The sequence below is a fragment of the Schistocerca americana genome, chromosome 4 (genome assembly GCF_021461395.2).
Source record: "Schistocerca americana isolate TAMUIC-IGC-003095 chromosome 4, iqSchAmer2.1, whole genome shotgun sequence".
In the NCBI taxonomy this organism is placed as follows: Eukaryota; Metazoa; Arthropoda; class Insecta; order Orthoptera; family Acrididae; genus Schistocerca; species Schistocerca americana.
The window spans coordinates 288,512,127-288,537,881 of record NC_060122.1 but is presented as its reverse complement, the minus strand read 5'-3'; the positions used below and the strand labels follow the sequence as shown (position 1 = coordinate 288,537,881).

At 39.2% G+C, this 25,755-nt stretch overlaps 1 protein-coding gene across 2 annotated transcripts in view; it reads right to left on the bottom strand.

Annotated features, from left to right (window-relative positions):
- Window positions 1–25,755, bottom strand: part of LOC124612648 (28S ribosomal protein S27, mitochondrial) — a 59,649-nt gene that overhangs the window by 26,382 nt on the left and 7,512 nt on the right. The window contains exons 2-3 of one of the 2 annotated variants that reach the window (XM_047140955.1): window positions 7,622–7,711; window positions 1,955–2,025 (exon numbers count right to left, since the gene is read on the bottom strand). In XM_047140955.1, the coding sequence (XP_046996911.1) occupies window positions 1,955–2,025; window positions 7,622–7,711 (161 nt within the window). The remainder of the gene's footprint in view (window positions 1–1,954; window positions 2,026–7,621; window positions 7,712–25,755) is intronic. The other variant, XM_047140956.1, reaches the window with a different exon arrangement.

Sequence of the window (25,755 nt, the reverse complement as noted above, 5' to 3'; positions counted from 1 at the left end):
ATGCAATACTTCCTTCATAAAAAAATTAATCGAACCAGTTTTCATTGATTTTATAAATCTACAAATTTTGTCATGATGTACGAATAGAATGAGGACTATATTAAAATGACCTTAAAATGGACATGGTTTATTTTCCCCAAGAAATAATCATACCAAGATCTGACAACAGACTTAAGTGTAAAACGTAATTTGAACAAAAAAGTTACAGGAAAATTAGAATGAATCTAGGTTCCAAAGGAAGTAAAACATTATTAATAAACATTTACATTAGAAGCAATCAGCTGTTGGGAGGATCTAGGAATCTAAGAATAAATTCAAATGCAATTTGAGAAGAACAATTATGGAAGGAACAGTAATAGACTAGTCCGATAAGGACACATTCATGAACATTAAATCAAGTCACAAGCAGGTACTTTTTAGTGATAGAATTACTACTTCATTCTGAGAAATCTCTTTCTCAGCACTTTCCACGAGTTTTGTTTTCATAGTTTGCAGTGCTCTTAGCTTTCCTCTACTCACTTTTTACTTGTCTCATAGTCTTTCAAAGACTTCTCAGTTGCCCTTTTCTCTGTTACTGATTCACTGTATCTACCATGTGCATTTTGGAAATTATGTATTAACTGCTTTGTGACAGTTACAGATACCACACACATTCTGTGACTGCATCATGAACAGCACTAACAGTATGAGAGTGGCTTCTGTCAAATTTTTGACCAAAACAGAGAAATCTCTTTCAAGGCTGATATTGCCATGGAAGAGACTGCAAGTATCCTTGATAAATCTCTTCACACTTTCACGTTCACTCTTAACCTGAATGACCATTATCCAGAACTGATTGATGCAAAGACAAACTCCATCAAATTCTTGGAGGATATCCTTCACTGACATGATCCCTACTAGATTTTGAAACTTTTAGACAATGGCATCAGCCTTATGATCATTAAAGCATTTTAAGGTACTGAGATGTATTAATGCTATGCTTAAGTGTCTTTCTTATGATCAGCATTAATTGCCACTTCTCGGTCTAAACATGGAATGGCCTTTGCAAAAAGAGTATGCCAGGGGCAATTTACCCTGAATTTTGGATACCATACTTTTTATAAATGTAAGACACTCATTTCAGAATGCCAAGATATGTTTCTTCAATGTGTCACATTGACCAAGGGCTTCTTTGGCTCTGTGTCTGATGTTGTCCATTTTCTGAGGTTACAACTAATTAATATTGTTATTCAGATCTATTTTGAAGCTAGTCTGCAGGTGACTTAGACGCGTCCATGGCTGGCGGCCTCTGATGGGCACCTGGAGCAGCCAAATGGTGTGCTGCTCGAATTGCATGATGCGGTGAATGTGTTGTAAAGGAAGGATTACTACAGTAACGTCTCAACATATAGTTGAAGCACTGAGTGCGCGCGCACACACACACACACACACACACACACACACACACACACACACACACACACACACACAAAAACGCGCGCGTGCAACAGCATGGTTGGTCTGGGGCACGAGGGTAGTCGTGAAAGTGGGTGTGGGGGCAAGGACTAACAGCGAATGAGGCCATGAGTCTAGGAGAACAAAGGATGTTTTATAAGACAATACCCTTCTATATAATTAAGGCAAGCTGGTACTGAGGATAGGGAGTGAGGATGAATTTCAAATAGTATGGGTTGTGAAGCATCCACTGACATCAAGCACATTGTGTTAAGCGGGTGGTCTTGGCCACATTTTGGCAGTGGCCATTCATTCAGATAGATAGCTGGTTAGTGGCCATGCCCACGTAAAAGAATGGGCAGTAATTACTCCGGGGCTGATATATGACTGCCTTCGCCAGTGGCATAGCTTCTGATAGAGTAGGATTAGGATATGCCTATGATGACATTAAAGTAGGCTGTTGTGAGAAGGTATAGACAGCAGGTCTTGCTCTTGGATCTTTCATATTCTGATTACATACCAGATCAATGTCAACAGCAGCAGCTTTTCCTTCTTGCTGAAACCTTATATCCAACTCGTGGTACATCTCATCTACAAAAAAGAGGGGAAAATCAAGTTTTAATAAAAAAATCTTTATGTTGAGCATTAACACTGGTTTTACTAATGCCACAACAAATTTGGTCTGCATATATCTGCATCCAAACTGATAAGTAATTATAAATCAGGCTTAATTCTAATAAGAGAGACAAAATATGTCATTCCATATGTCCAACTGATGCCATAGGAACGGAGAGAGCTGAGATGACAAACACAGAAGTAAATATGTTAAACTTATAACTTTCAGAATTTCTCTGTCTGAAAGAAAAGAAAGTAGCTATTAAAAGAACTGAAACTGAAAGGGATACATATGTTCTTCAGGAATGGATATTCACCAAATTCCTAGACTATGGCACAAGAAAGATAACCAGAAACAGGCTTCCAGCCACTTTATGGATTTCAGAGTACAAATACTCAGCTGCTGCTAATGAGAGCGATCAAAGAAGAGAACTTAATTCAATAGAAATAAAATGAAACAAATGAAAATGGACAATAAATTAATTGATAAAGAAAAAGAAGAATTAAAAGCAGAAAACAGAAAATATAACTGAAAGAAATTTTTAAGAGAGGGAGAGAGGGGGCAGAATAGTACAGAGGCAGGTGTTGAAAATCATTTACATGATTAAACAAGTACCCCTGTAATACATCACAAGTATGTTCAAAATGGTTCAAATGGCTCTGAGCACTATAGGACTTAACATCTATGGTTTTCAGTCCCCTAGAACTTAGAACTACTTAACCCTAACTAACCTAAGGACATCATACAACACCCAGTCATCATGAGGCAGATAAAATCCCTGACTCTGCCGGGAATTGAACCCGGGAATCCGGACGTGGGAAGCGAGAATGCTACCGCACAACCACGAGCTGCGGACCAAGTATGTTCAGAAATAGTATACAGTTTGTGTCCACTCAGCATGGTTATGGACATGATAGTAAAAAAAGAGAGAGAAAACTTATTGGTTGGTTGATACAGACAACATTTATTGTCATAAATAATTGCTTTGTTGATTACATATGTTTCACCATTTGCACTAATAAGTACAACTACTATCTTATCACCATTCATCAACTTGACTGTGAGTGGCATGTCCGAGGTAGGTCTAGGAGACCCATACAAAGTGGAGTCAGGGTCCAGGGAAAACTTGGGGTACTACACCCACACCTCAACCAATGAGTTTCAGGTGCTATTTCTCATTGAAACTGAGTCAGTACAACACACTCCACCTGTTGGAAGTCATACTGTGTTTTGTGATGCAGGAGACAAGCTCAGAAGAGTAGGGGTCTGCTAATAATTAGTTCAAACATAGAGCAAATAACACCCCTTATGGAAATGACAACAAGGGATAAGAATGACCCCAGGGTACTCAGTATGCTTGTCTGGGAGGATAATTGAACATGATGATGTGACTGTTTTGGCAGTCATTGAGGAAACAGGATGCAATTAGCCGTAGATTATGGTGCACACTGGAACAAACAATGACTGTCATCTGGGCTCTGTGATCATTTTTGGAATTTTTCAGTGACTGGCAGAGAATGCTGATATGGCTAGTCTTACTTGGGGGCTTTTCAATGAAGTCCCTAGTCTGCAGAATTGTCCCTTGGACTGATTTGTCACCCTGGTTCCGAATGAAATGGACAACAGGAGACATTGAAGGTTCTGTAACAAGCTAGGCTGAAATTTTCTACATTTGCACCACAGGATTGAGAACTGTAGGGTCCTTCTAAATGGTTCAGGGGTACATTACGTATCAGAGGCTGCTACCTAGGGAGTCGACTTTGTGTAGGGAGCACTAACAGGATGTGGATTTTGTGACTCTCCATTCTTTCCTGTTAATGATACCTGTAAAAGACTCAAGTAATTGTATAAGATTCAAAGAGTGACCATCCACATACGAGACTATTAAAATCTTAGTGATAAACTGATGAAAACACCACATCGATACTTACTAACAAAATTACAATCATAAGGATATCAAGTGAAATTTATGACTTGACTGAGGATCTCTTGGAAGGAAGGATGCTGCCTGTTATCTCAGATTGAGAGTCATCGAAAGATATAAAAGTAACTTCAGAAATGATCCAGGCAAGTGTGTTGAGATCATTTCTGTTTGTGTTACACTCTAATGAGCTGGTAGACAGTATTAACACACTTTTTGCAGATGATGCTGGTATCTATAATGAAGTACTATCCACAAAATGTTGCACAAATAAACAGTCAGACCTTGATAAGATTTTTTAGTGGCAGTAAGATTGGCAATTTGCTTTAAATTTTCAAAAATGAAAAAAACTGCAGTTCATAAAACACAATATGCTATGAGTTAAATATCAATCAGTTACAAAGGGAATCAATCAACTTACACAATTCCTGAATTTAACAATTGGTGGAAATATGAATGGAATAATCACATAGTGTCTGTTGGAGATAAAGCAGAATTTGGTTAATTGGTATGATGTTTGGAAAATGCAATCTGCATTTCATTTGCAATCAGTTTATAAAGGTAATTACTTACAAAAACCTCATGAACCCATCCTAGAACATTGCTCAAGTGTGTGGAACCCAGACTGAATATGATTAACACGTGATATAAAAAAAAAAAAAAAAGGGGGCAGCGTAATGATCACAGATTTATAGGAGAGTGACACGGAAATGGTGAAGACCTGAACAGGGAGATGCTTGAGATAGATGCCAAGTATTTTGAGTATTATGGAAATGCTTCATGAACTCAAATGGAAATTCCAAGAAGGAAGAGGATACTCTTTTTGCAAAACACTATTGAGAAAATTTAGACTACTGGCATTTGCGGCTGACTACAGAATGATTCTACCACTGTCCATGTACATTTCATGTATGGACCCTAAAGAAAAGATAAGAGAAATCAGGGCTTGTACGGGGGCATATAAACAGTCATTTTCCCTCACTCTATTTGGGAATGGAATGTGAAAGGGTATAACTTGCAGATGCAGATAATATCCAAAACAACCATTGTTTGCAGCACACACAGAAGCAAGGAAAGTTGAGAGTGTGTTAGGACCTAGGAACTTTGCTGTCTATAGTGTTTGCTATAGCTGCTGAAGGGTGTACAGCAAAGTTATACAGCAAAGATGATCAACAGGGTGATTCCACAGTTGTTAAACTGGGAATACAAGAAATTATGTCTCAAGCACTTGGTATCATGTCATCCATTCCGTCTTCCAAGAGATTTGTCAGTGCACGATTTGGCAAAGAGCTCTTACAAAGAACACAGGACCTATCAAAACAATCATTGTATGTATTTCAATTAACACATTATCAGTTCAAAAAAAACTGCTATGTTAGAAAAAGTAACTTTTAGTCAAACCCACACAATGGATTACAAGTCCTTTCTAATTACTCTAATACCCTCCATTCCACTTTCAACAAAACAGTTTTGACACCTCAGGGGAAGTCTGCTGTTAACTATATGATCAGCTGCTACATCCATTTCATAAATTCCCCGCACTATGTGGACAATGTGTCCACACCCTAAAGTATGATTACAATTACATGAAAAATGGATGATCTAAAAGTCACTGACCAAAACATCCAGAACTCAATAGTTCCCAATCCCTCTACAATCTTATTAGATTCAGTCAAAACATTCTACTTGTCTTCTCCAATAAAGGAAGACAGTTTATCACCACTGCAATGCCATTACTTACATCTTACTCTCATCCTTAACAGAGTTTGAACCTGTCTGATGGAAAACAGCAACTCATGAAGAGATACACAGATTTGCCACTGATAAAAAGATAACAAAAGGATAATGGCAATACATTGTGGATCTGTGTTGTTCCAGCAGGATCACTCCAACAGTCCACACCAGAGTCACTATCATAGGACCTTTGTTACCATATTCATGAAGGTTTCAACCCTAATTCATCATTGTCATCAATGCTCTAATGAATTTACCCTTGTGATGCAGAAGTTATTCATTTTAGCACAAACAACAAAAAGGGGCCCTGAATGGTTTTTACCCTAAAATGAGTAATGGATGGGATAATCTCCAATAATGAGTCCCAAATCCAGACTCAAATGTTTGTTTCATATATTATATAACAACATAGCTGCATGGTTCATTCAAGCATTCAGGGTACAGCACCACAAGATGTAAATTGCAACATAGAACTCAGAAAATCTCCCATAGTATCTTCCACACAATAAACATCAAAAAGGAAAGCCCTGTCATGATACTACTAGGGCTCAAGTTGAGAACAGCACTCTGCATTCTCAGTCACCTTTTTCAGAGTAACACATATTCTGACAGCAGAACCTGATGATTATTTACAGGAATGGAAACTAGTTCAGCTTTATATCCAGAACCACTCTCAAACTTCATATAAAAACAATAGCACCAGCATAAAACCAAAATGAGGTAGTGCAGGACCACATATATCAGATTCAACCTCATTGTTTACCTCAGTGACAATTTGAAGGCAGATACAATCGAACTGTATTGTACAGGTGACTAGCAAACACTTGTCACTTTTGTGACCTCAATTCAAGCACACACTTCACATTGTCAAGTTGTATTTAAAGCCTTAATTTGCTGGTACTGTTCTTGAATCAGATCTATGAGCAGAAATCTGCTTCTTACTGATTTTTCCTTTTGTATTCACTATCTTCTGTCAGCTTGCATTTATAGATAACACCCTGGGTGTCTGTGAATTATGATATAGAATAAAATGCTTCCACTACAAAATTATGCCAAGTGTTACATGAAGTTATAATATGAAGTATGCTCAATTGTATCAAAAAATAATGATGTTGTTTTTCTTATTTTATAGACAAGACAAGAAACAACACATTGATAAAACAGTACAGTAGCAACTTTATTGAAGAATCAGCTCATGTGTACCCTTAGTTCCCATGTGCAATCACACAGAGGCTGCAAAGAGCTTGTGTTTCTTTTCTTAATTAACTTCTCACCACGGCAGGTTCTCTTTGATGGAATCAAAAGAATATCTATATCTATATCTCTATCTCCATCTATACTCAGCAAATCACTGAGAAGAGCGTTGTACCATTTATTGCAGCTTCTTTCCCTTCAATTCATGTATGCATTTCAGGAAGTATGATTGCTGAATGCTTCTGTGAGCATTATAATTAATCTTGTCTTTGTGATACCCACAGGAGTGATTTGTAGAGGGTTATAGTTTATTGCCAGATTCCTCACTTAAAGTTGATACTCAAAATTCATTAAGTAGGACTTCACCAGATCTACCTTCAAGGATCTACCATTTCCAGTTTTTAACAGCTCTGTGACACTCTCCCAAGGGTCAAACAAACCTGTAACTATTCATGTTGCCTGGTTTGTATACATTCAATGTCCCCTGTTAGCCCTACTGGGTATGGTTATCACACACTTGAGCAATGTAGTACGATGGGTCAAATAAATGTTTTGCGAGCAATCAACTGAGCTTACGTGATCGTTCCATTTCATGTTCTTTCAAATTGTTACAGCCAGGTGTTTGCACGAGTTGCCTGTTGTATTGAGGTGTGTGTGTGTGTGTGTGTGTGTGTGTGTGTGTGTGTGTGTGTGTGTGTGTGACAAAGAGAAAAAATACTCACCCAATTTAATTTTCTGGATGACTGGAGAGGAAAACCGATTATTCCATGCATCTTCACAACGATATGCTTCAGATAGTACGTATCGCCTCCCTGTCAACATTTTTAAGTAGCTTTGAAAAACAATTTCTGTAGAGTACCAACAAAAAAAGCATTTATTGACAAAAAAATCTATCCAGTGAGAAACACTATTTAAATGCAAAAACTCTGGGCAAAATCAAATTCAAAATTACAGAAAAATTATAGCAATGTATTTGTGAGAACTGCAGACAGGCTTTTGAGAATACCACTAGTTCTCTCATCATATTCATACAACATGCACCATTAACAATCACACCTTCATCAGCACTTGGAAAAACCCATTAGGTTCTATTGAAAACTGGGGATTTGTCATCACTTGCTGTCCCTGCTGTCAGTATTGTGGATTGGGTGGAAGATAGGCAAAACTGGAAAAGAGTAAATAATAACTAGAAATATTAGGAGGAATCATTATGTTAGAACTATTACAATATACCACTTTTTAGTTAAAATAGGATGATTTTGTATTAAAAGATGATGGTTTAGGGCCTAAACAGAAAGGTTACTAGTGCCTTTGGTTGAATTAAAGAGAGTTTGGCTGTTTGTTGGAGATCATCAGTGCCTTTATCCTATATGTATCTAACCAGGAATAACCCTCAGTAGAAAGATACAAAAGGCGAATACTGGGCAGCCCAACTGTAAGCAAGATACGGTAAGACAGAGATAAAATCAAGGAGAAATAGGAGGGAAGTGAGAAAGGGCAAGGTGAGCAAGCCACCCTGCCCAGAATGCAGTTGGAGGTCACCGAAGCAAGGTATGCAGTGGGACATGCACACTCTCCTCACACCAGCACCACCTCACCATCCCTTAGCCCAAGGAATTAAGCAATACAGACATGATGAGAAAAGTTTAGGACAAAAAAAATTACAAATAGCAGACAAAGAAGAACAAGGAGAATAAAAAGGTGGGAATGGCAGAGGCCAACCAGAAGACCATCGAACAAGGGCCACCACTGGTCCCCTAGGTCAAAGCAGACAAGGGGTGCCCCTCAAACTCCAACTGCTCTGGCGGTCGATGAGGCTGAAGTGTCCCACCTCACAATGAAACATAAAACCAGGTCAGCAGCCTTGGCAACAACCACTACCACCAGAGGTAGCATGTCAAGAAGCTGAAGATATCGCCACAAAGCAGCCAAATTTTTGCAGTCTTGTAGCATGTGGGCCACTGTCAGGCATACGCCATATTGGCAGTAAGAAGGGTCCTAACGTCAGAGAATATGACTGTGGGTCAGGCAAGTGTGGCCAATGTATAGCTGACAAAAGACACTGGATTTCCTGTGAGAGGCATGAAGAGAAGACTGCCATGTGGTCCTGGTCTCCTTTATTGCCCTCAGTTTGTTTGTGGACTCTAAGGTGAACAATTCTGAGTTCTGGACATCCAACAACTGATAGAGTCGACCACAGGTCACAGTTCTGAGACCTCCATTTCCAAAATTGGTATCCTGATAGCCAACTTTGCCAAGCGGTTGGCATGTTCATTCCCTGAGATCCCAACATGCCCAAGGGTCCACACAAAGATGTTGGGTGCCCAGCTTGATGGAGGTCAGAAAGAAGATCCTGGATAGTCGAGACTACTGGGTGACGAGATTAGCACTGGTCTATAGCCTGAGAGCTACTCATGGAGGCGCTGTAGATTAGAAGCATCTTCCTGGTGCAAGAACGAGCGTAGCTAAGTGCTTGTTAAATGGCCACAATTTAGCAGTGAAGATGCAGAATCCATTCAGCAAGGAGCCTAGTTCACTGCACCTTGCGCACGTGTATGTAACTGGTTCATCTGTCCACCAATGAGCCTTTAGTGTGTGTAACTTTCAAACTTGGAAATGCATTGAGGACAGCCAGGAACAGATGGCAACACACCATGGGGTCAACTGAATCTTTTGGTCCAAATGATAAATTGTGACAGATCCAAGATCAGGGCACATGCCATGGGGGGGGGGGAGGGGGGGGGGGGGAGGGGGGGGCATGATCAATTGCTCCCTGATGAGAGGAGACAATGGAGGAAGTTGGAGTTCAGAACAAAGACACTGTAATCAAACAACAATTGTGACCCCTCTTCTGTGTCTCTGTTGTGGGAGGTGGAATCCCTACTAGGAAAAAGGACATGTTAGTTTGGATGCTTAGGAGAGCATCTTGGTGGCAGAAAACTGAAAGCTGTTGGTGGGGTCCCATGACTGTGCCTTTCGAATGGTGCCTTGCAGTCGGCATTCAGCAACGCCTACATTAGAGGAGCAATAGTAAAAGCAAAAATTGTCAGCATACAAGGAGAGTGATACTGAAGACCCCACAGCTGCTGCTAGACCACTGACGGCCACTGAAAAGAGAGGGGCAATTAATGCAGAGCCCTGTGGGACCCCATTTTCTTGAATATAGGGGCTACTGTGGAAATTAAAAAGTTGAACTCGAAAGTATGGTGCAACAAGAAATTCTGGACAAAAATCGGAAGTGGGCCTGGAGACCCAACTCACATAATGTAGCAAGGATGTGGTGTTGCCATGTCACGTCATAAAAATTTTATAGGTTGAAGAAGACAGTAATAAGGTGTTTACATCAGTCAAAAGCTGCCTGGATTGCAGACTACAGCAAACCAAATTATCAGCAGTTGAACAGTCTTGCTAAACACCACCTTGGGACAGAACCAGAAGGCCCCGAGGCTCAAGGAACCAATGCAGCGATGGGGATTGGTATTACTGGCGGGTGAGAATCAATTGTTCCCAAACTGGGTGTGTGGGAAATAGCAGCAGGAGAGCACCCAACCATCAAGGTGACAGCACAGTCGAGCAGCACTGAGGGCTTGCTGTAGGGTGCATAATGGAGGAGAGTACTGTTAGGAGAGAGGACAATGTCATCATAGCTGTAGCAAACGACATTGTCATATCCAGAGGATGTAGACACTCATACTTTCTCTTGTTCTCTTGGTATGTCAGTCTATCTGAGTACTATATTCTTGTATCTTTTCTCTCTTTCTCAAAGACAGTACAGTCTGGTGAGCAAGGCGAATGGTGCTCTCCACAGATGATGCACACGGGGAAAGGGGAGGGGGGGGGGGGGGGCAGGGGCAGAGCACAAGGAATGTTCATGTGCAGCAGTTGTCCGCAATCCAGACAGATCTGGCATCACGATGTGAAGACATGTGCCCGATTTTCATACGTTTGAAGCACCACATGGGGAGAAACATACGATTTCATGTCACATTTGTATATCAACACCTTGAACTTTTCAGCCAAGATGAACATATTGGAGCAACCCTACTGTTCTTTGGCCCCCTATGGACATGGCAGATAAAGTGTACAACATGTCACTCCAAATTGGCACACAGCTCAGCATCAGACTGTAAGGAGAGGTCAAGATCAAAAATTAAGCCTTGAGCCACATTTAGACTATTACAGGGAACGATAGTACCAGAATGCATGCATGTTCAAAGGAACTTTACATTGTAATTCAGAATAATACAGGCAATGCAATATCATATTTATCTGCCAAACCAGGCAAGTGACTTTCAAGTAAAATGTCTCCCCTGTATGGGTACATACATGGCCGAGTATTAGTACAGGTTGTAGACACATGGTTGACATATGGAAGTTTGGGTCTGGTCGTGAGTCATGCTCGGATAACTTAACGGTAAGGTGACCACTCCTGGTAAGTGGGAAATCTGGGTTCGAGTTCCGGTCTGGCACAAATTTTCATTGGTGCCATTTCATTATACAGATGATGTAGTCCATGTTTGCAACTGTGAATATATTCCATGTATTTCATGATGGCTGTAATTACCGCAGTGCCTTTTCCTTTGGACATGCATACATGCTCAAAGGAACTTTCCATCGTAATTTGGAATAACACAGGCATTGCAATCTCACATTGCTTGGAACATTTTATTTATTTTATTTACTTACACATCTAGTTCCATACAAACAAATTGAGGATCAAATCTCCAAGGTCATGCACGAAATTACAACGTAAAAGTAATAAAAAATAAAATGAAATGTTTATGAACCCAAAAAAAGTCAAGCCATAAGTTTAAGTAAACACAATCAACAATATAACATACGAATTAGCTTAATTTTTCAAGGAACTCCCTAACAGAATAGAAGGATTGACCCATGAGGAAACACTTCAGTTTCAATTTAAAAGTACGTGGATTACTGTTAAGATTCTTGAATTCTTGGGGTAGCTTATTGAAAATGGATGCAGCAGTATACTGCACACCTTTCTGCACAAGAGTTAAGGAAGTGCGATTCAAATGCAAATTGCATTTCTGCCGAGTATTAACTGAGTGAAAGCTGCTAATTCTTGGGAATAAGCTGATATTGTTAACAAGAAATGACAACAAAGAAAATATATATTGAGAGAGCAATGTCAAAATACCCACACTAGTGAACAGGAGTTGACAACATGTTCGCAACCTTACACCACTTATTGCCCTAACTGCCCATTTATGAGCCAAAAATATTCTTTGAGTATGGGAAGAGTTACCCCAAAATATAATACCATACGAAACAAGCAAATGAAAATAAGCAAAGTACATTACTTTTCATGTCGAACGATCACTCACTTCAGATATCGTTCGAGTAGTGAAAATGACAGGATTAAACCTTTGAACAAGATCCTGAGCATGGGCTTTCCACAACAGCTTACTATCTGAACACCTAGAAATTTGAACTGTTCAGTTTCACAAATCATATGCCCATTCTGTGAAATTAAAACATCAAGTTTTGTAGAATTGTTTGTTAGAAACTGTAAAAACTGAGTCTTAGTGTGATTTAGCATTAGTTTATTTTCTGCAAGCCACAAACTTCTGTCATGAACAGCACTATTTGAAACAGACAAATGTTACACATAACATCCTTTACTACCATGCTAGTGTCATCAGGAAACAGAAATATTTTAGGATTATCACTGATCCCTGGGGCAACCCTCATTTGACTGTACTGCACTCAGACCTCACGTCACAGTCATTCTCAACACTGTGAATAATGACCTGTCTGTTGGTAAAGCAAGAAGTGAACCAAATGTGAGCTACTCCCTGTACTCCGTAATGGTCCAACTTCTGGAGCAATATTTTGTGATCAACACAATCAAATGCCTTAGTAAATCAAAAAATATGCCTAGCATTCGAAACCTTTTGTTTAATCCATCCAGTACCTCACAGAGAAAAGAGAATATAGCATTTTCAGTTGTTAAACAATTTCTAGAGCTGAACTGTACATTCGATAACAAATTATGTGATATAAAATGATCAATTATCCTTACATACACAGCCTTTTCAATAACTTTGGCGAACAGTGATGGCATACAAATAGGTCTAAAATTGTCTACATTATTCCTTTCTCCCTTTTTATAATATGGCTTTACTACCGAGTACTTTAAACATTCAGGAAACTGACCATTCCTAAAGGAAAAATTACAAATATGGCTAAGTACGGGGCTAACATGCGCAGCACTACACTTTAATATTCAGCTAGGCACTCCATCATATCCACGAGAGTCCGTAGTCTTCAGTATTTTAATTATTGAGTCAATCTCTCCCTTGTCAGTAGCACAGAGGAGTATTTCAGACATGTCACGGAAAGCCATTTTCCAAGAGAGTTATATAATTCCCTGACGAAACTAAGTCTTTATTTAACTCACCAGTAATGATCATTAAATACTGTACATATATCTGACTTATCAGCAACAGAAATATTTTTACTATGAACTGACTTTATATTTTCAACCTTGTGCTGCTGACCAGCCACTTCCATTTCATTTTATCCAGTAATTGGCTATTCTATTTGCATACCACATACTCTTTACCTCCCTAATAACATTTTTAAGCACTTTACAATACTGTTTGTAACGGACTACTGTAGCTTGATTGTGAATACTTCTAACATTTTGATGTAATTCTTGCTTTGTTCTACATGATATCTTCATCCCACTAGTCAGCCACCCAGGCTGCCTTTTACTGCTAACACTCTGTTTAAAATGTTGTAATGGAAAGCAACTCTCAAAAAACATGAGAAATGTGTTAAGGAAAGCATTATATTTGTCATCTATGTTATCGGCAGTATAAACATCCTGCCACTATAGTTCCTTGAAGAGGTTTAAAAAACTCTCTACTGCCATTGGATTAGCTTTCCTACACAGTTTGTAATTATATGTGACATTTGTTTGAGTGCAAAAGGCTTTTAGTGTTAAAACTTTTGTCTCACGGTCTGAAAGACCATTCACCTTTTTACTAACAGAATGGCCTTCTAGTAATGAAGAAAGAATAAAAATACTGTCCATGGCTGTGCCAGCATTCCCCTGCACCCTAGTTGGAAGAAACACAGTCTGCATCAGAGCATATGAGTTTAGGAGATATATTAATTTTGTATATGATTGTGCAAGAAAAATGATGTTGGTATAACTAATTTCTGTTACTTCCTGTAAGTGAATCAAGAACCCTCTCTAGCTTGAGCAGAAATGCTCTGAAGTCAGAGTTAGGGGATCTATAAAAAAAAAAAAAACAAGAATTACAAGTTTAGTTTCACTAAATTCAACAGCCTCTGCACAACATTCAAATATCTGTTCAGTTTAGTGCCATGATACATCTGTGGACTCAAACGGAATACAGTTTTTATATGTACATGGCCACTCCTCTACTTCGCAAGGAACTCCTCGAAAAACAACCAGCTAATCTGTATCCTGGTAAAGGAAGCCTCTGATTTGTCAAATTATTTAAGTGGTGTTCTGATATACCAATAATGTCAGAGTCAATATCTATAAACAAGTTCACTAACTTTGTATCTAATACCTCTTATATTTTGATGAAATATGCTGCTTCCTTCTCTACTTGGATACCTGACCACCTCTGAAGGTGATTCCTTAGTCAGGGGGACTTCCTTTAAACAGGTATTCCTATCAGCTGACTTCAATAAAAAAAAAAGTGCTGCTCTAACACCAACTACAACAGGAATTTTTCTAAATGGCTCTGAGCACTATGGGACTTAACTGCTGAGGTCATCAGTCCCCTAGAACTTAGAACTACTTAAACCTAACTAACCTAAGAACATCACACACATCCATGCCCGAGGCACGATTCGAACCCGCGACTGTAGCGGTCGCACGGTTCCAGACTGTAGCACCTAGAACAGCTCGGCCACTCTGGCCGGCTGGAATTTTTCCATGAGTGATCCCACCCCCACCCACTACACTGCCACCTATAAGATATGCCAGCCTCCCCTTTCCATACCTATTGAGGTGCAGGCCATGCCTAGTGAAACGGGCACATGTGGAATCGAATGTGTCCTTGACGAAAAATGCTACCCATCCTTCATCCTGTCACCAGTAAGGTTGTCTTTCTTGTGGATGTGATAGCCTCCAAGTACTTGCACATGTTTCTTTAAAATGAGTCTCTCCAAGACAGAGGCAAAAAGATCTCACCTGTACAATGAGTCTCAATTCCTCCAAATGTGTCCTGTATCCATTCATATTCCACTCAACTGATGGGAGACATTTCAGTGGCACAGTTTTGATTTACCCCTCTCTTTGGCCCAGGCACTGAGGCATTTCTAGAGTGAGAAGGAGTAGAGGGGCTGCCTGGGCCTGGTGATGAGGCATCTACCACCTTGATGATGTCCTCATCAGTTATGCGTGCCATAACGACACTTGGTGGTGCCCAGTGCAGCTTTAGATCCAAAAGCCATGGCCATTTAGCCACTCTCTTTACTTTTGATGATGATGGGAAAGTGGAAAGTTGAGAGGTTCTCTGCTTTTAGAGCACTTTCTTGATGCTCAATGTGGAAATGTCCTAACACTCTTGTGCCACAGCTGTCTCGATTGCTATATGCGGTGCGCGAGAAAAGTAGTGAGACAGACAACACTGTGAGCTATCTAGCAATGCTGTGTTGTTCTACTTGTGTAGACTGGAGTCTTCGTCCATTCAAGAACCTCAGTCTGAGTTTCAGCCCAGTAAAGCCATCAGGTGATTTCTGAGAGTGCCATCAGTGAAGTTGAGATTTTTTGTGTGTTACGAAAAACAGAACAATGGAATGTAGAGCGATGCTATGCGATCAAGTGTTGTGTTAAACTTGGGGAATCCTTTAGGACAATCTTTGAGAATTTAAAACAGGCCTATGGGGAACATTCTCTATCAAGAGACACAAATCATTTTTGGAAGGCCATGAACATGAAGATGAACCTCGTTCAGGGCGGTCTTAAAATCCAAATACCGACAAAAATGTCCAGCATGTGTGCTTTAATGAGATCAGATCAAGATTTAACAATAAGGATGAACAGTGACCTATTAAACTTAAACACTTTCACTGTACATCAAATTTTGATCAAAGATTTTGAGTCATGCTGCAAGGTCAATACCTCGGGCCAGACTCGCGAGTATGTCTGTGGTGTTGCAAAATGAGACTCTCTTTGGTTTGTTTAGAGATAGCAGGCTATGCAGCTGTCACTGGCAATCTGATTTGACTACAAGGTGCTGGGTATGGAAGGACTCTGTTAGGAGATCGCTGGGCAAGTCAGGAGAAACAATGTAAACATGCCAAGGAGGACATTCCTGAACAGGGGACATGTCACATGTTCTGTTTTCCAGATCTCTCTGTTGATGCTGGTTTATCTAGAGAACAAAGCCTTGCTGCTGCTGGACACATTAAGACTGAGTGAGCGCCGTAATTATCCTCATGTGTTAGTGGTTTTCCTCACATCTGAGCAGTGGAATGTTTAGCACTGTTCTTGGAATATTATTCGACAGTTTATCTGTTTGCCCTGTTGGGGTCATCACTTTCTTCTTCCTTTTAACACCTGCCCATATTGCTTATTAATGCGTCTTTGACATGTTCATGTCAATCTAGCAATGCTATACTCATTCTCCCTCTTGGATGTCATTTGTTTTCACTTTGGGCTTCTAATGCCAAGTGTCTCCGTTTTATTGTGTTCACCTGTTGGCCGTACTTTATAAGTTATAATGTCCAGTTATCATGTCCAGGCTACTGCACAGGCTGTAATTTTTTCCCATTTTTTGGTATTTCATGTTTGAATTTATTGAAAGTTGGAACCTGTCTCAAAGCAATCTTTTTTTCAATTAAATTAAAATGGGTTGTTGTAATACACATTTTCTCACTTTTCTTAAAGAGTTTTATTGTATTATAGAAGGCAGTTATAATCTGGAAGCCTTGACTGGTCTTAGGACACACTGTTGGTGATCACTTCTTAAGGCACCACTGCTGTCTGTATTCTGCCAATTATGTTTGGTATTTTTATCTTTTACTGTTTGTAAAGTTTACTATTTTGTGTGTGTGTGTGTGTGTGTGTGTGTGTGTGTGTGTGTGTGTGTGTGTCTGTGTGTGCACGCAAGCATGCGTTTTTCTTAACTAAGGAATCTTAAACCTGCCAAATTCTGTTACCTATCATGACAGATTAAGGCAGACATAGAAGAACCACATCAGGTGATCAGGGTGGATGTATTGCGCAAGGGGCAGTTTAGGTACGAGTTCATGATTTGTGGCCAGTCTGAAGACAGTGACATATGGGATATGTACTCACAGTGTCCTTGCACTCCCAGTGAAATTATGCCACATCATATTGGGCAGGTAAGTGCCACACAGGAATAATGTTTGGCCTCTCTCAGTGATTTGGGAAAGAATATCAACTTCTTAGAAGTCAGTTCCCCTTCTCAGTCCCAAATCTATAGGTTTCAGGCACAGAATACTCACTCAAGTAATTGCACTAAGGATATAAGTTTGGTAATGACTGACCTCCTTTAAAAGGCAGAGTTAGCGAATTACTCATTGGGGTAATGGCCTTCCAGATGAGGTTAAGTGCTTTTAGAGTGGGAAAAGGAGTTTATGTGGAAGCACTGACCGATCAGGACCAAGGTCCACCAGGCGTGTATGAACATGCTATGATTCTGGTAATTTCACCTAGCTTCTGATTCCCCTTTGCAGGGTAATACAAGGAATATACTATTTAGCAATTGATGCTATACCTTATTTAGTGAAGGTTTTGTGTTTCCAGTCAACCTGGAAAGGCAGCTCAGTGTTTTTAATATTCCTTGGGAGGTATAGTAGTTTTTCATGTGATATCCTCTTTGTGTAAAGATTCATTCAGCAACTGTCTTAGATAGTCACTGCAGCGTATGAGAATTGTGTACCTGCATTTTAAGAGAACGGCTCTCTGAAAGAGTTCTGAATGATTTAATCAATCAGCATATTTTTCGTGTTCAGCGCACTGTGGAATTCATGACTAAGTCTATAAATGAAGTGCACACCACTGTGATTGCTTTCAATGTGAATTTATCAGAGGCATATGGAGTTAGTATTATTGTACAAGGAATTCATCCCGAGGATCATTCCCACATTTTGTTTTCAAAAGAACCAGTCACTTACCAAGGCCTAGATATTTTGGTTACTAATATCATTGGGTTACTAATATCATTGGGTTTCTCACACTAAACCTAACACCTCGGACCAGGGCAAGAAGATGCAAGGGCTTTGCTATTGTTGCAATGAACTCAGACATTTTACTCGGAACTGTCATGCTCCCCAAGAGAAGATTTTGAACAGTTGGATAAAGGTAGATGCTCAGCTTGATATATCTTTCTGCGATCTTGTAACAACATGGTGGGTGTAAAGTTCCTTCCTTGCCTTTCGCTTGTACTTACCTCAACAATGAGCCAGTATGTGCCTTGCTTGACACAGGTTGTACTATGTCCTTGTTGGACTACCAGTGATATTTCAGATATTGGTGTATTTGTAAACTATCCAAGGTACACAATAGGAAGCTGTAGGGCAGTTAACAGGCAGCAATTGGATGCACTGAGATATTGAGGAATTTTCCTGCCCTGTTCGGGACACTGTGGAGAAGGGGTAGTGTACCAATGTCCTGTAAGGATGAGTTTTTATAGGAAAAACTGGGTTAGTGTTGCACTATGCTCAGGTTTCATACTTATTTAAAGATTTTGTTCTGCAAGCATACTCATCATTTAGGTGTTTGTACTATGGTTTCTGAATCTAGTGAGTTTGAGTTGAGTCATTTATCTAATTGCAACTACTTCGTGAAATGCTTCTGTTCTACATTTGTTCCAATGAAATATTGATCCCTTGTTAAAATCACTTTAATTCACAACAATTATCTGGTGCTCAATTTGCATTTGTAATAATAATAATAATAATAATTTTGTGGCTCAATAAATTTAAAACTGTTTTGAATGAACAATGAACAACGCTCAATTCCCCCACATGCTCCTGTCACTCCTAATGTGTTAAGCTGAACACACGTCATGGTACCACAGTGCCACGTTACAGATTTGCACATGCAAAAGGTTGTGCCAAAATGTTACCGTAAAACCTCACAACTGAGCAGGACAATCAAAGAAACATGTGCCTTGATCTTTCTGAGACAATTGCCAATGACCACGAATGGTTCAGTCGTGAGATCACAGGTGATGAATCCTGGATTTTTGAGTATGATCCTGAGACAAAGTGAGGAGAGGCACTGAAACATCTCCTTGAAAGAAAAAAGCTCAAATGACCAAATCAAAGATCAAAACAATGATGATTTGCTTTTTTGACAGTATGGGTTGTTATGCACAAAGAATTTGTTCCGCCAGAACAAACTGTCAACCATGTGTTTTACAAAGATGTCTTTGAAGGGCTCAGGAAAAGGGTGACTTGAGTGAGGCTAGACATTGCAGACAAGTGGATGCTGCATCATGGCAATGCCATGTCACAAGACCTTGTGACTTTTTCCTTTTTCTGAAATTGAAAAATTCTTAAAAGGATGTCATTTTTGGAGTCTGGAGAACAGTCAAAAGAATGTGACTGACACGTTAAATGCCCTACCTGCTGTAGCCTTTCAGCACTGCTACTAAGACTGGGAACAATGATTCTGCTGCTGTACAGCTGCCGAAGGGAACTACTTTGAAGGGGACAATACTGTTGTTCGAAAACAATAAAAACTTTAATAGATAAAAAGTCAGTCTCATTACTCTTCTCACACATCTCATATATTTACTCTCTCTGCTTTCAAAAGTACTGGTTGAGGTGGTTTTTTCCTTGATGTGGGTTGACTTCAAGTAATCTATATATTGTGAGATGCAAAGTCTTCGCTCGTTCTCCTGTAATAATAGTTACATTCTTTTCCAAATTTCCTGGTCAGCATCTTGTTTTCTCTTGTATTTCAGGTACTGCTATTAAGTGCCACGTATTTAACCACAGACTTTGTTTCCACTTGCAGTGGGGTGAGGGCTATAAGAGAGCTTCTGCATTTAAATAAACTCACTATGAAATCACAAAACACTGTCTCTATAATTCTTCTATATTCAAATAAGTTATAAACTCACAACAATTATTAATTAACAAAGCTTTTCAGACATTTCATACATGATGCTTCAATGCTTTGGCAAAACCAGAAGTCCGTAATTAACTCCAGACAGCATGGCATAGAGTCTATATAACAACATTCATTTTTCTTTTGTGCTTGGCCATTGTCATCAGGCCCCTTTCTTCTTTGGAGTCCACAGCACTCCCAAAGCATCACTGCAAAGTGCAAGCGACCTGTCACTGGCCAGTTCAAGTTACACAGCCGTTGTTGCTTCCTGCGATGTGCCCACATTTTTCTTTCTCATATCTGCACATAAATTCCATCATATCTGGGCACAGTAGATGCTTTTTACTCTACTGCTAATTAAGTCACATTTTTCACACACACAGCTTTCATCGGTCTAGTAAAAGGAAAGTGAGACGTGTTGCTATGCTTTATAGCAATATGTACCACCATATGATGCACCTACAGGTATGGATGATGGATAATGGGACACTGGACGTTATTCCCCCCTCAAAACTTCTGGCTTTGTAACAGATTTCTTTGCAAAGGAAGCACATAAAGAGGTAAAGATAGGAGGCTTTGTCACCTTTTAATCTTTTCTGGTTTCAGCACAGGGAATCTGCTTCATCAGTTATTTTCTGAATTTTGCATTCCTCTGAGAAAACTGGGTAGTCTCCGCCACAGCCTGCGTAGCTCTCAGGACAGTTAAATGCATATTGCTGGAGAGGGATATTCAGTTCCAGATTCGTGGGCTGCATTTCCACACTTCATGCATCATGTCCAAAACTCACCATGTATGGCGAAATAGCTAGCATTTGTAGCAATCATAGGGTTAGGCAAGTAAGAACCTTAAGTCAGAGGAACCGTGCCATGGTGTGTTCCAGCAGTGTTTGAGAATTGAAGGGCACAATGAAGTTAGCAGTCTCCTCAATCACTCCATTAATTTCTCACATCCTTTGTTCCGCATCTACTATCCCCTGTGATGCTCATTCTTGTTTTGAGTTCTGAGATGTCTATGCCCGTAATATCATGAAATGTGACCACATCCTTGCCTGACCTGAGGGCATTGTGTAACTCAACAATTATGTCATAGTCACTTAATTTTTGTGACTTCCCAAGAGGTCCCACCTGCTTTGCCCTGATAGTCTCAACCAACATGGTGCCATTTAAAATCCATTTAACGGACTTTAAGGTACCAGGAAGCCCTTCTTATGCTTTATGAATATGGAAAGGGGACACTTTCTCACACATCCCTCCTCCCTCTTGAGCACTACAAACAAGTTCTGACTGAAGACTCCCTGAGCCCCATTAATAAATGCAATATTATTTTCATGAGGATTATGGTGATACAGACATCACACTGGGAGTAAAGGTACCGAGTGGATTCGCCACAGTGTCTCCCAAAGCAGCTAGGAACATATAGGTCCACCAAGACAGACTCTCAATTGAATGGGTAAGCCTTATACAACTGAGATTGCCTGCTAATGACTCTTGCTCCACAACCGTCACACATCCCATCAGTGTGCAGCAGATCTAGAGATTGTGGGTCTTTTATAGAGGTTTCTACCATCCTCACGATCTGCGCAGATGAGGTAATATCCCCATTCCCCTTGACACACAACCTTCCACCACTGTGCCATACGGTGGTCACTGAAACATGCCCAGAGCTTATGGTTACAAAGAACTGGTGGCAATTTGCCAGGCCCAGCTCAGCAGAACTGGGTTCACCGAGCCCTTCCCCAGCAAGCGAATGCTGAGCTCCCCGAGATACTTGTCAGCCATTTAGAAGGACTCAGGGGAAGTGTTGGCGTGTGTTTGTGTGTGTGTGTATGTGTGTGTGTGTGTGTGTGTGTGTGAGGGGGGGAGGGCGGCTTGATGTGTGGCTTTTCAAGTGCCATGGGTGCATCAAGCAGTACCCTCGTGATTTTATATAAAAACTCATTGTTATGGAATGGTAGTACTACCTGAGGTAAAACAAGCTAAAAGCAACAACGGTGAAATTAGATGCTTAGAAAAAATTGTATCTTATAAAATATGACAATTCAGATGGAGTATCAGGCTGCTGGCTTCTTTGCAATACCATGTATTTTACTTACATTTATAAACAAATTACATCTACATCCATACTCCGCAAGCCACCTGACAGTGTGTGGTGGAGGGAATTACTGCTGCAGCGTGAGATTGTATATAGCAAAGATTATTTCTGTGTTTCAAAATATATACTCGTGTACTCTGGAAATGCATATAATCAGGACAGGGCTAGGAAGCTGTACTTATTTGTTACTTGGTTAATTATTCATTCATAGATCATTTTGACATGTCAGTCTAATAGAAAGTAAACATACAAAAAAGATAACTAATTCATATATACATGCACAGAATGTCTACTCTGATGATTATTTATATGTTGTGCATTTTTTTTTTGTTTGTTTGTACAAAAGTGCTAATGAATGAGGAACAAAATGACACTTTAACCAAAATTTCCAGCCATACATAATTAAACTAATTTGATGCTTTTTATACAATGAGTATCTTGTGCTCAGTCTACAGCCACATCAGAAAATTATTTCAGCCTCTATTAATATATTGTAATTGATTAATAGGAAATGATCTTACATTTTCTCTAGATTAATTCAAAACCCTCTTTATAGCATTATGAGAGCTGTCAAGTGTGTGTTTTCAGCACAATTTCACAAGTCTAAATACACAAATATTTTGAACCCTGCTTCACATATTGTCTTTGCCTCATTCTCTCATTATTGATGAATAAGTTCTCCAAGAAGTAAAAACTGAACAACCTGTACATTCAATATTTTCTGTATCTCTGCTGAAAGTCTGTCCATTAATGATTCTCACTAATTTTTGTTGCAACATGAGAAAACTCTCTGTCAATATGGACGTCTATAGTGGACAGAAACGTCTTGCTGAAATCGTGGAATTTAACGAATGCAATGAAAGATTATTTACAAATGTGAGCCCAATGACAAATATAGTGCCCTACAAGTAGTGATTTGTTTTAGAAATTATCATTTCCGTCTCAGGACAAAACTATGGTACCAAAACCACATTCTGTGCAAAGACCCTTTGGCAGTCCAGAATGTTGATTGGTTCAGTATTTTATTCCAGCAGAGAAATTAGAAGTTAGAGAAGGAAGAAATTGTATAGTTTAACACCCCAAGACCATTAAAAGCATGAATACGGATAGGAGGAGAAAGGGGAAGGAAATCGGCCATGGCTTTGTTGTAGGAACAATTTCAGCATTCATCATATATTGTAACAGCTGAAAATCTACATAAGGGTGAATAGATGGGGATTACAATCCTGCTCCTTCCAAATACAGATCAAGTTCCATAACCAATGAGTTGCTTCTCTTACAAACTAAACATTTCTCGAGCAAAATTATTTTCTGCAAAGGTTTACTATGAGTTGCTAGCAGTTAATGTGGCCAATAATTATCAATACTATTTCTGAAATACACATCTACCAATTAAATATTTTTGTCTATTTCAAAATACAAACTGTGAAAGTGGTGTAGTATAATGAGTACGCTATGGTAATTATCAAAATATCTGAACAAACATGACTAACATAATGATAGGCTATCCTTAAGCTAGTGAACAATTGGAATTTTCTGCCAAGTAAAATTTGTACAATTCACAAAGCAGTGCAGCAACTACTTTTAGAAAGAAAATGCATTGTAATGTCTACTCTTGAAATGTAGTTGAGTGACTAGGCAGGTACGGTAGACAGAGTTTATTCACTAAATTTAAGACTGTAGATGGTAAAGAGTTCAGGTTGATGATACATTTGTTGACTTTCAGGAAACCTTCACTACAACTCCATATTGTTTAGCTTGTAAAACATGTTCCTTCAAAATAATGAAACAAGTATACTGCTGGATTGAAAATATCATATTAACAACCCAGAACACTGCTCTTAATGGGGAAGACACTATCAAACATTTATTTACTTAGCACCCATTTTATTACATTCAAAGTTCAATTACATTGTCAAAGAAACTTGTAATTTTACATCAAGGCAAGATCCTTTCTTATGAACACATCTTCAGGACTGTAGTAACATAAACAGTTTGCAACTTAATGAGGCACAAGCGAAATAAAATTTTGTACATAAATACAGAGAAAATAGACATATTGCTAAAAAATCACTTCAATATCTTGGTCAATTTTACTAAAGTATTAAATATTGCAGTTAAAGAGGCATAACAACATGTGGAATTTCATATCCGCTTAAATAGCACAGAAGACAGGTACATATTTAAGACACATGAGTACATTAGTGAAAGGAGTTTAGTTTTGCCTAGGAATACTTTGATAACTATGAACTTTTGTTTACAGAGATTAATGTTTGGTATTTATTTTACATTATCTGGCAGTGCACAGTAGAAGATTTTGGCTCATACACTACACTGTCCTGATACTCAGATTTACTGTGTACATCCCTATGACAGCCATCCCTATCTCTTGTTTGATAACTGTGGCACTCACTGTACAACACTGAAAACTCTCTACGGCTCTTAATGAAGCCTATACTTTCAAATATAAATTTAGATGGCATGGTCATGATTTTTAATTCCTTAAAAATACCTCTATATGATTTTCTGTAAGCAAAATCCTTTATTAATCTAATAGCTTTCTTTTGAAGTTTAAAAAGATTGGTTAACAAAAGAGGTATTTACTCAGAATTGTATGTCATATCTTAATAGACTGTGCACGTAGGCATGGCAAGCATTTAATACTGTTTCAGCATTGCAACAATCTTTAAGCATTCTTAATATGTTACACAATTTGCTAAATTTTTTGTTAAGCATTTCTATATGTTTTTCCCTAATTATATAAATTGATAAGACTCCTTACACAGATGGGGTAAACTTCCTTCGGCCGCTTGTCTCAGCAGAGACAGACGGTCAAACACATCGTGCAGGAATGCCCACTAAGGGCATATGAGGGTGACCCACAGGATTTCCTAATGGCGACCCAAGAGGCAATCTACTATATATTATCTAAGCTGGACGTTTGTTTGTGATTGCTCTTCTGTGAGTGTAAATTTACAATTGGTGGTGTCCTTATATACAAACTGTTATTTATTGTTCTGTTTATACATATGTGATTTTTTTTTTAAATCATGTTGTTTCTGTAATTTTTACTGTGATGTTATGAGGCATACACTAAATAAATAAATAATATGTTTTTCCCATCTTAAATGTCCATCAACCAACAATTCTAAAATTTTATGTGATTCTGTTGCTGAATTTGGCTATTCCCTAATGTAAACTTTATGTTGGACCTATTTTTGTTCCTTATATGGCTGAAATTTATCCATACAGTTTTCTTGTCTTTAATAATTAGACAGTTATCTTTAAATCATTTTTCAGCCATTTCTACACTTTTACCCATGAATAGGTTGGCGTACGAGGGGGCCATCCTGGTACCCATGGCTGTGTTACACCGTCCGGGTTATCTGGATACTTCCCACTAACACCAACCTGTCAGAACTCCGGAGATGGGAACTTGCCCTTCAGTATATCCTCTCTTCTCGTTATCCGCCAGGCCTCAACCTCCGCTAATTTCAAGTTGCCGCCGCTCACACCTCACCTGTCTATCAACAACATCTTTGACTCTGTACTTCCGCCTCGACTGACATCTCTGCCCAAACTCTTTGCCTTTACAAATGTCTGCTTGTGTCTGTGTATGTGCGGATGGATATGTGTACCTGTCCTTTTTTCCCCCTAAGGTAAGTCTTTCC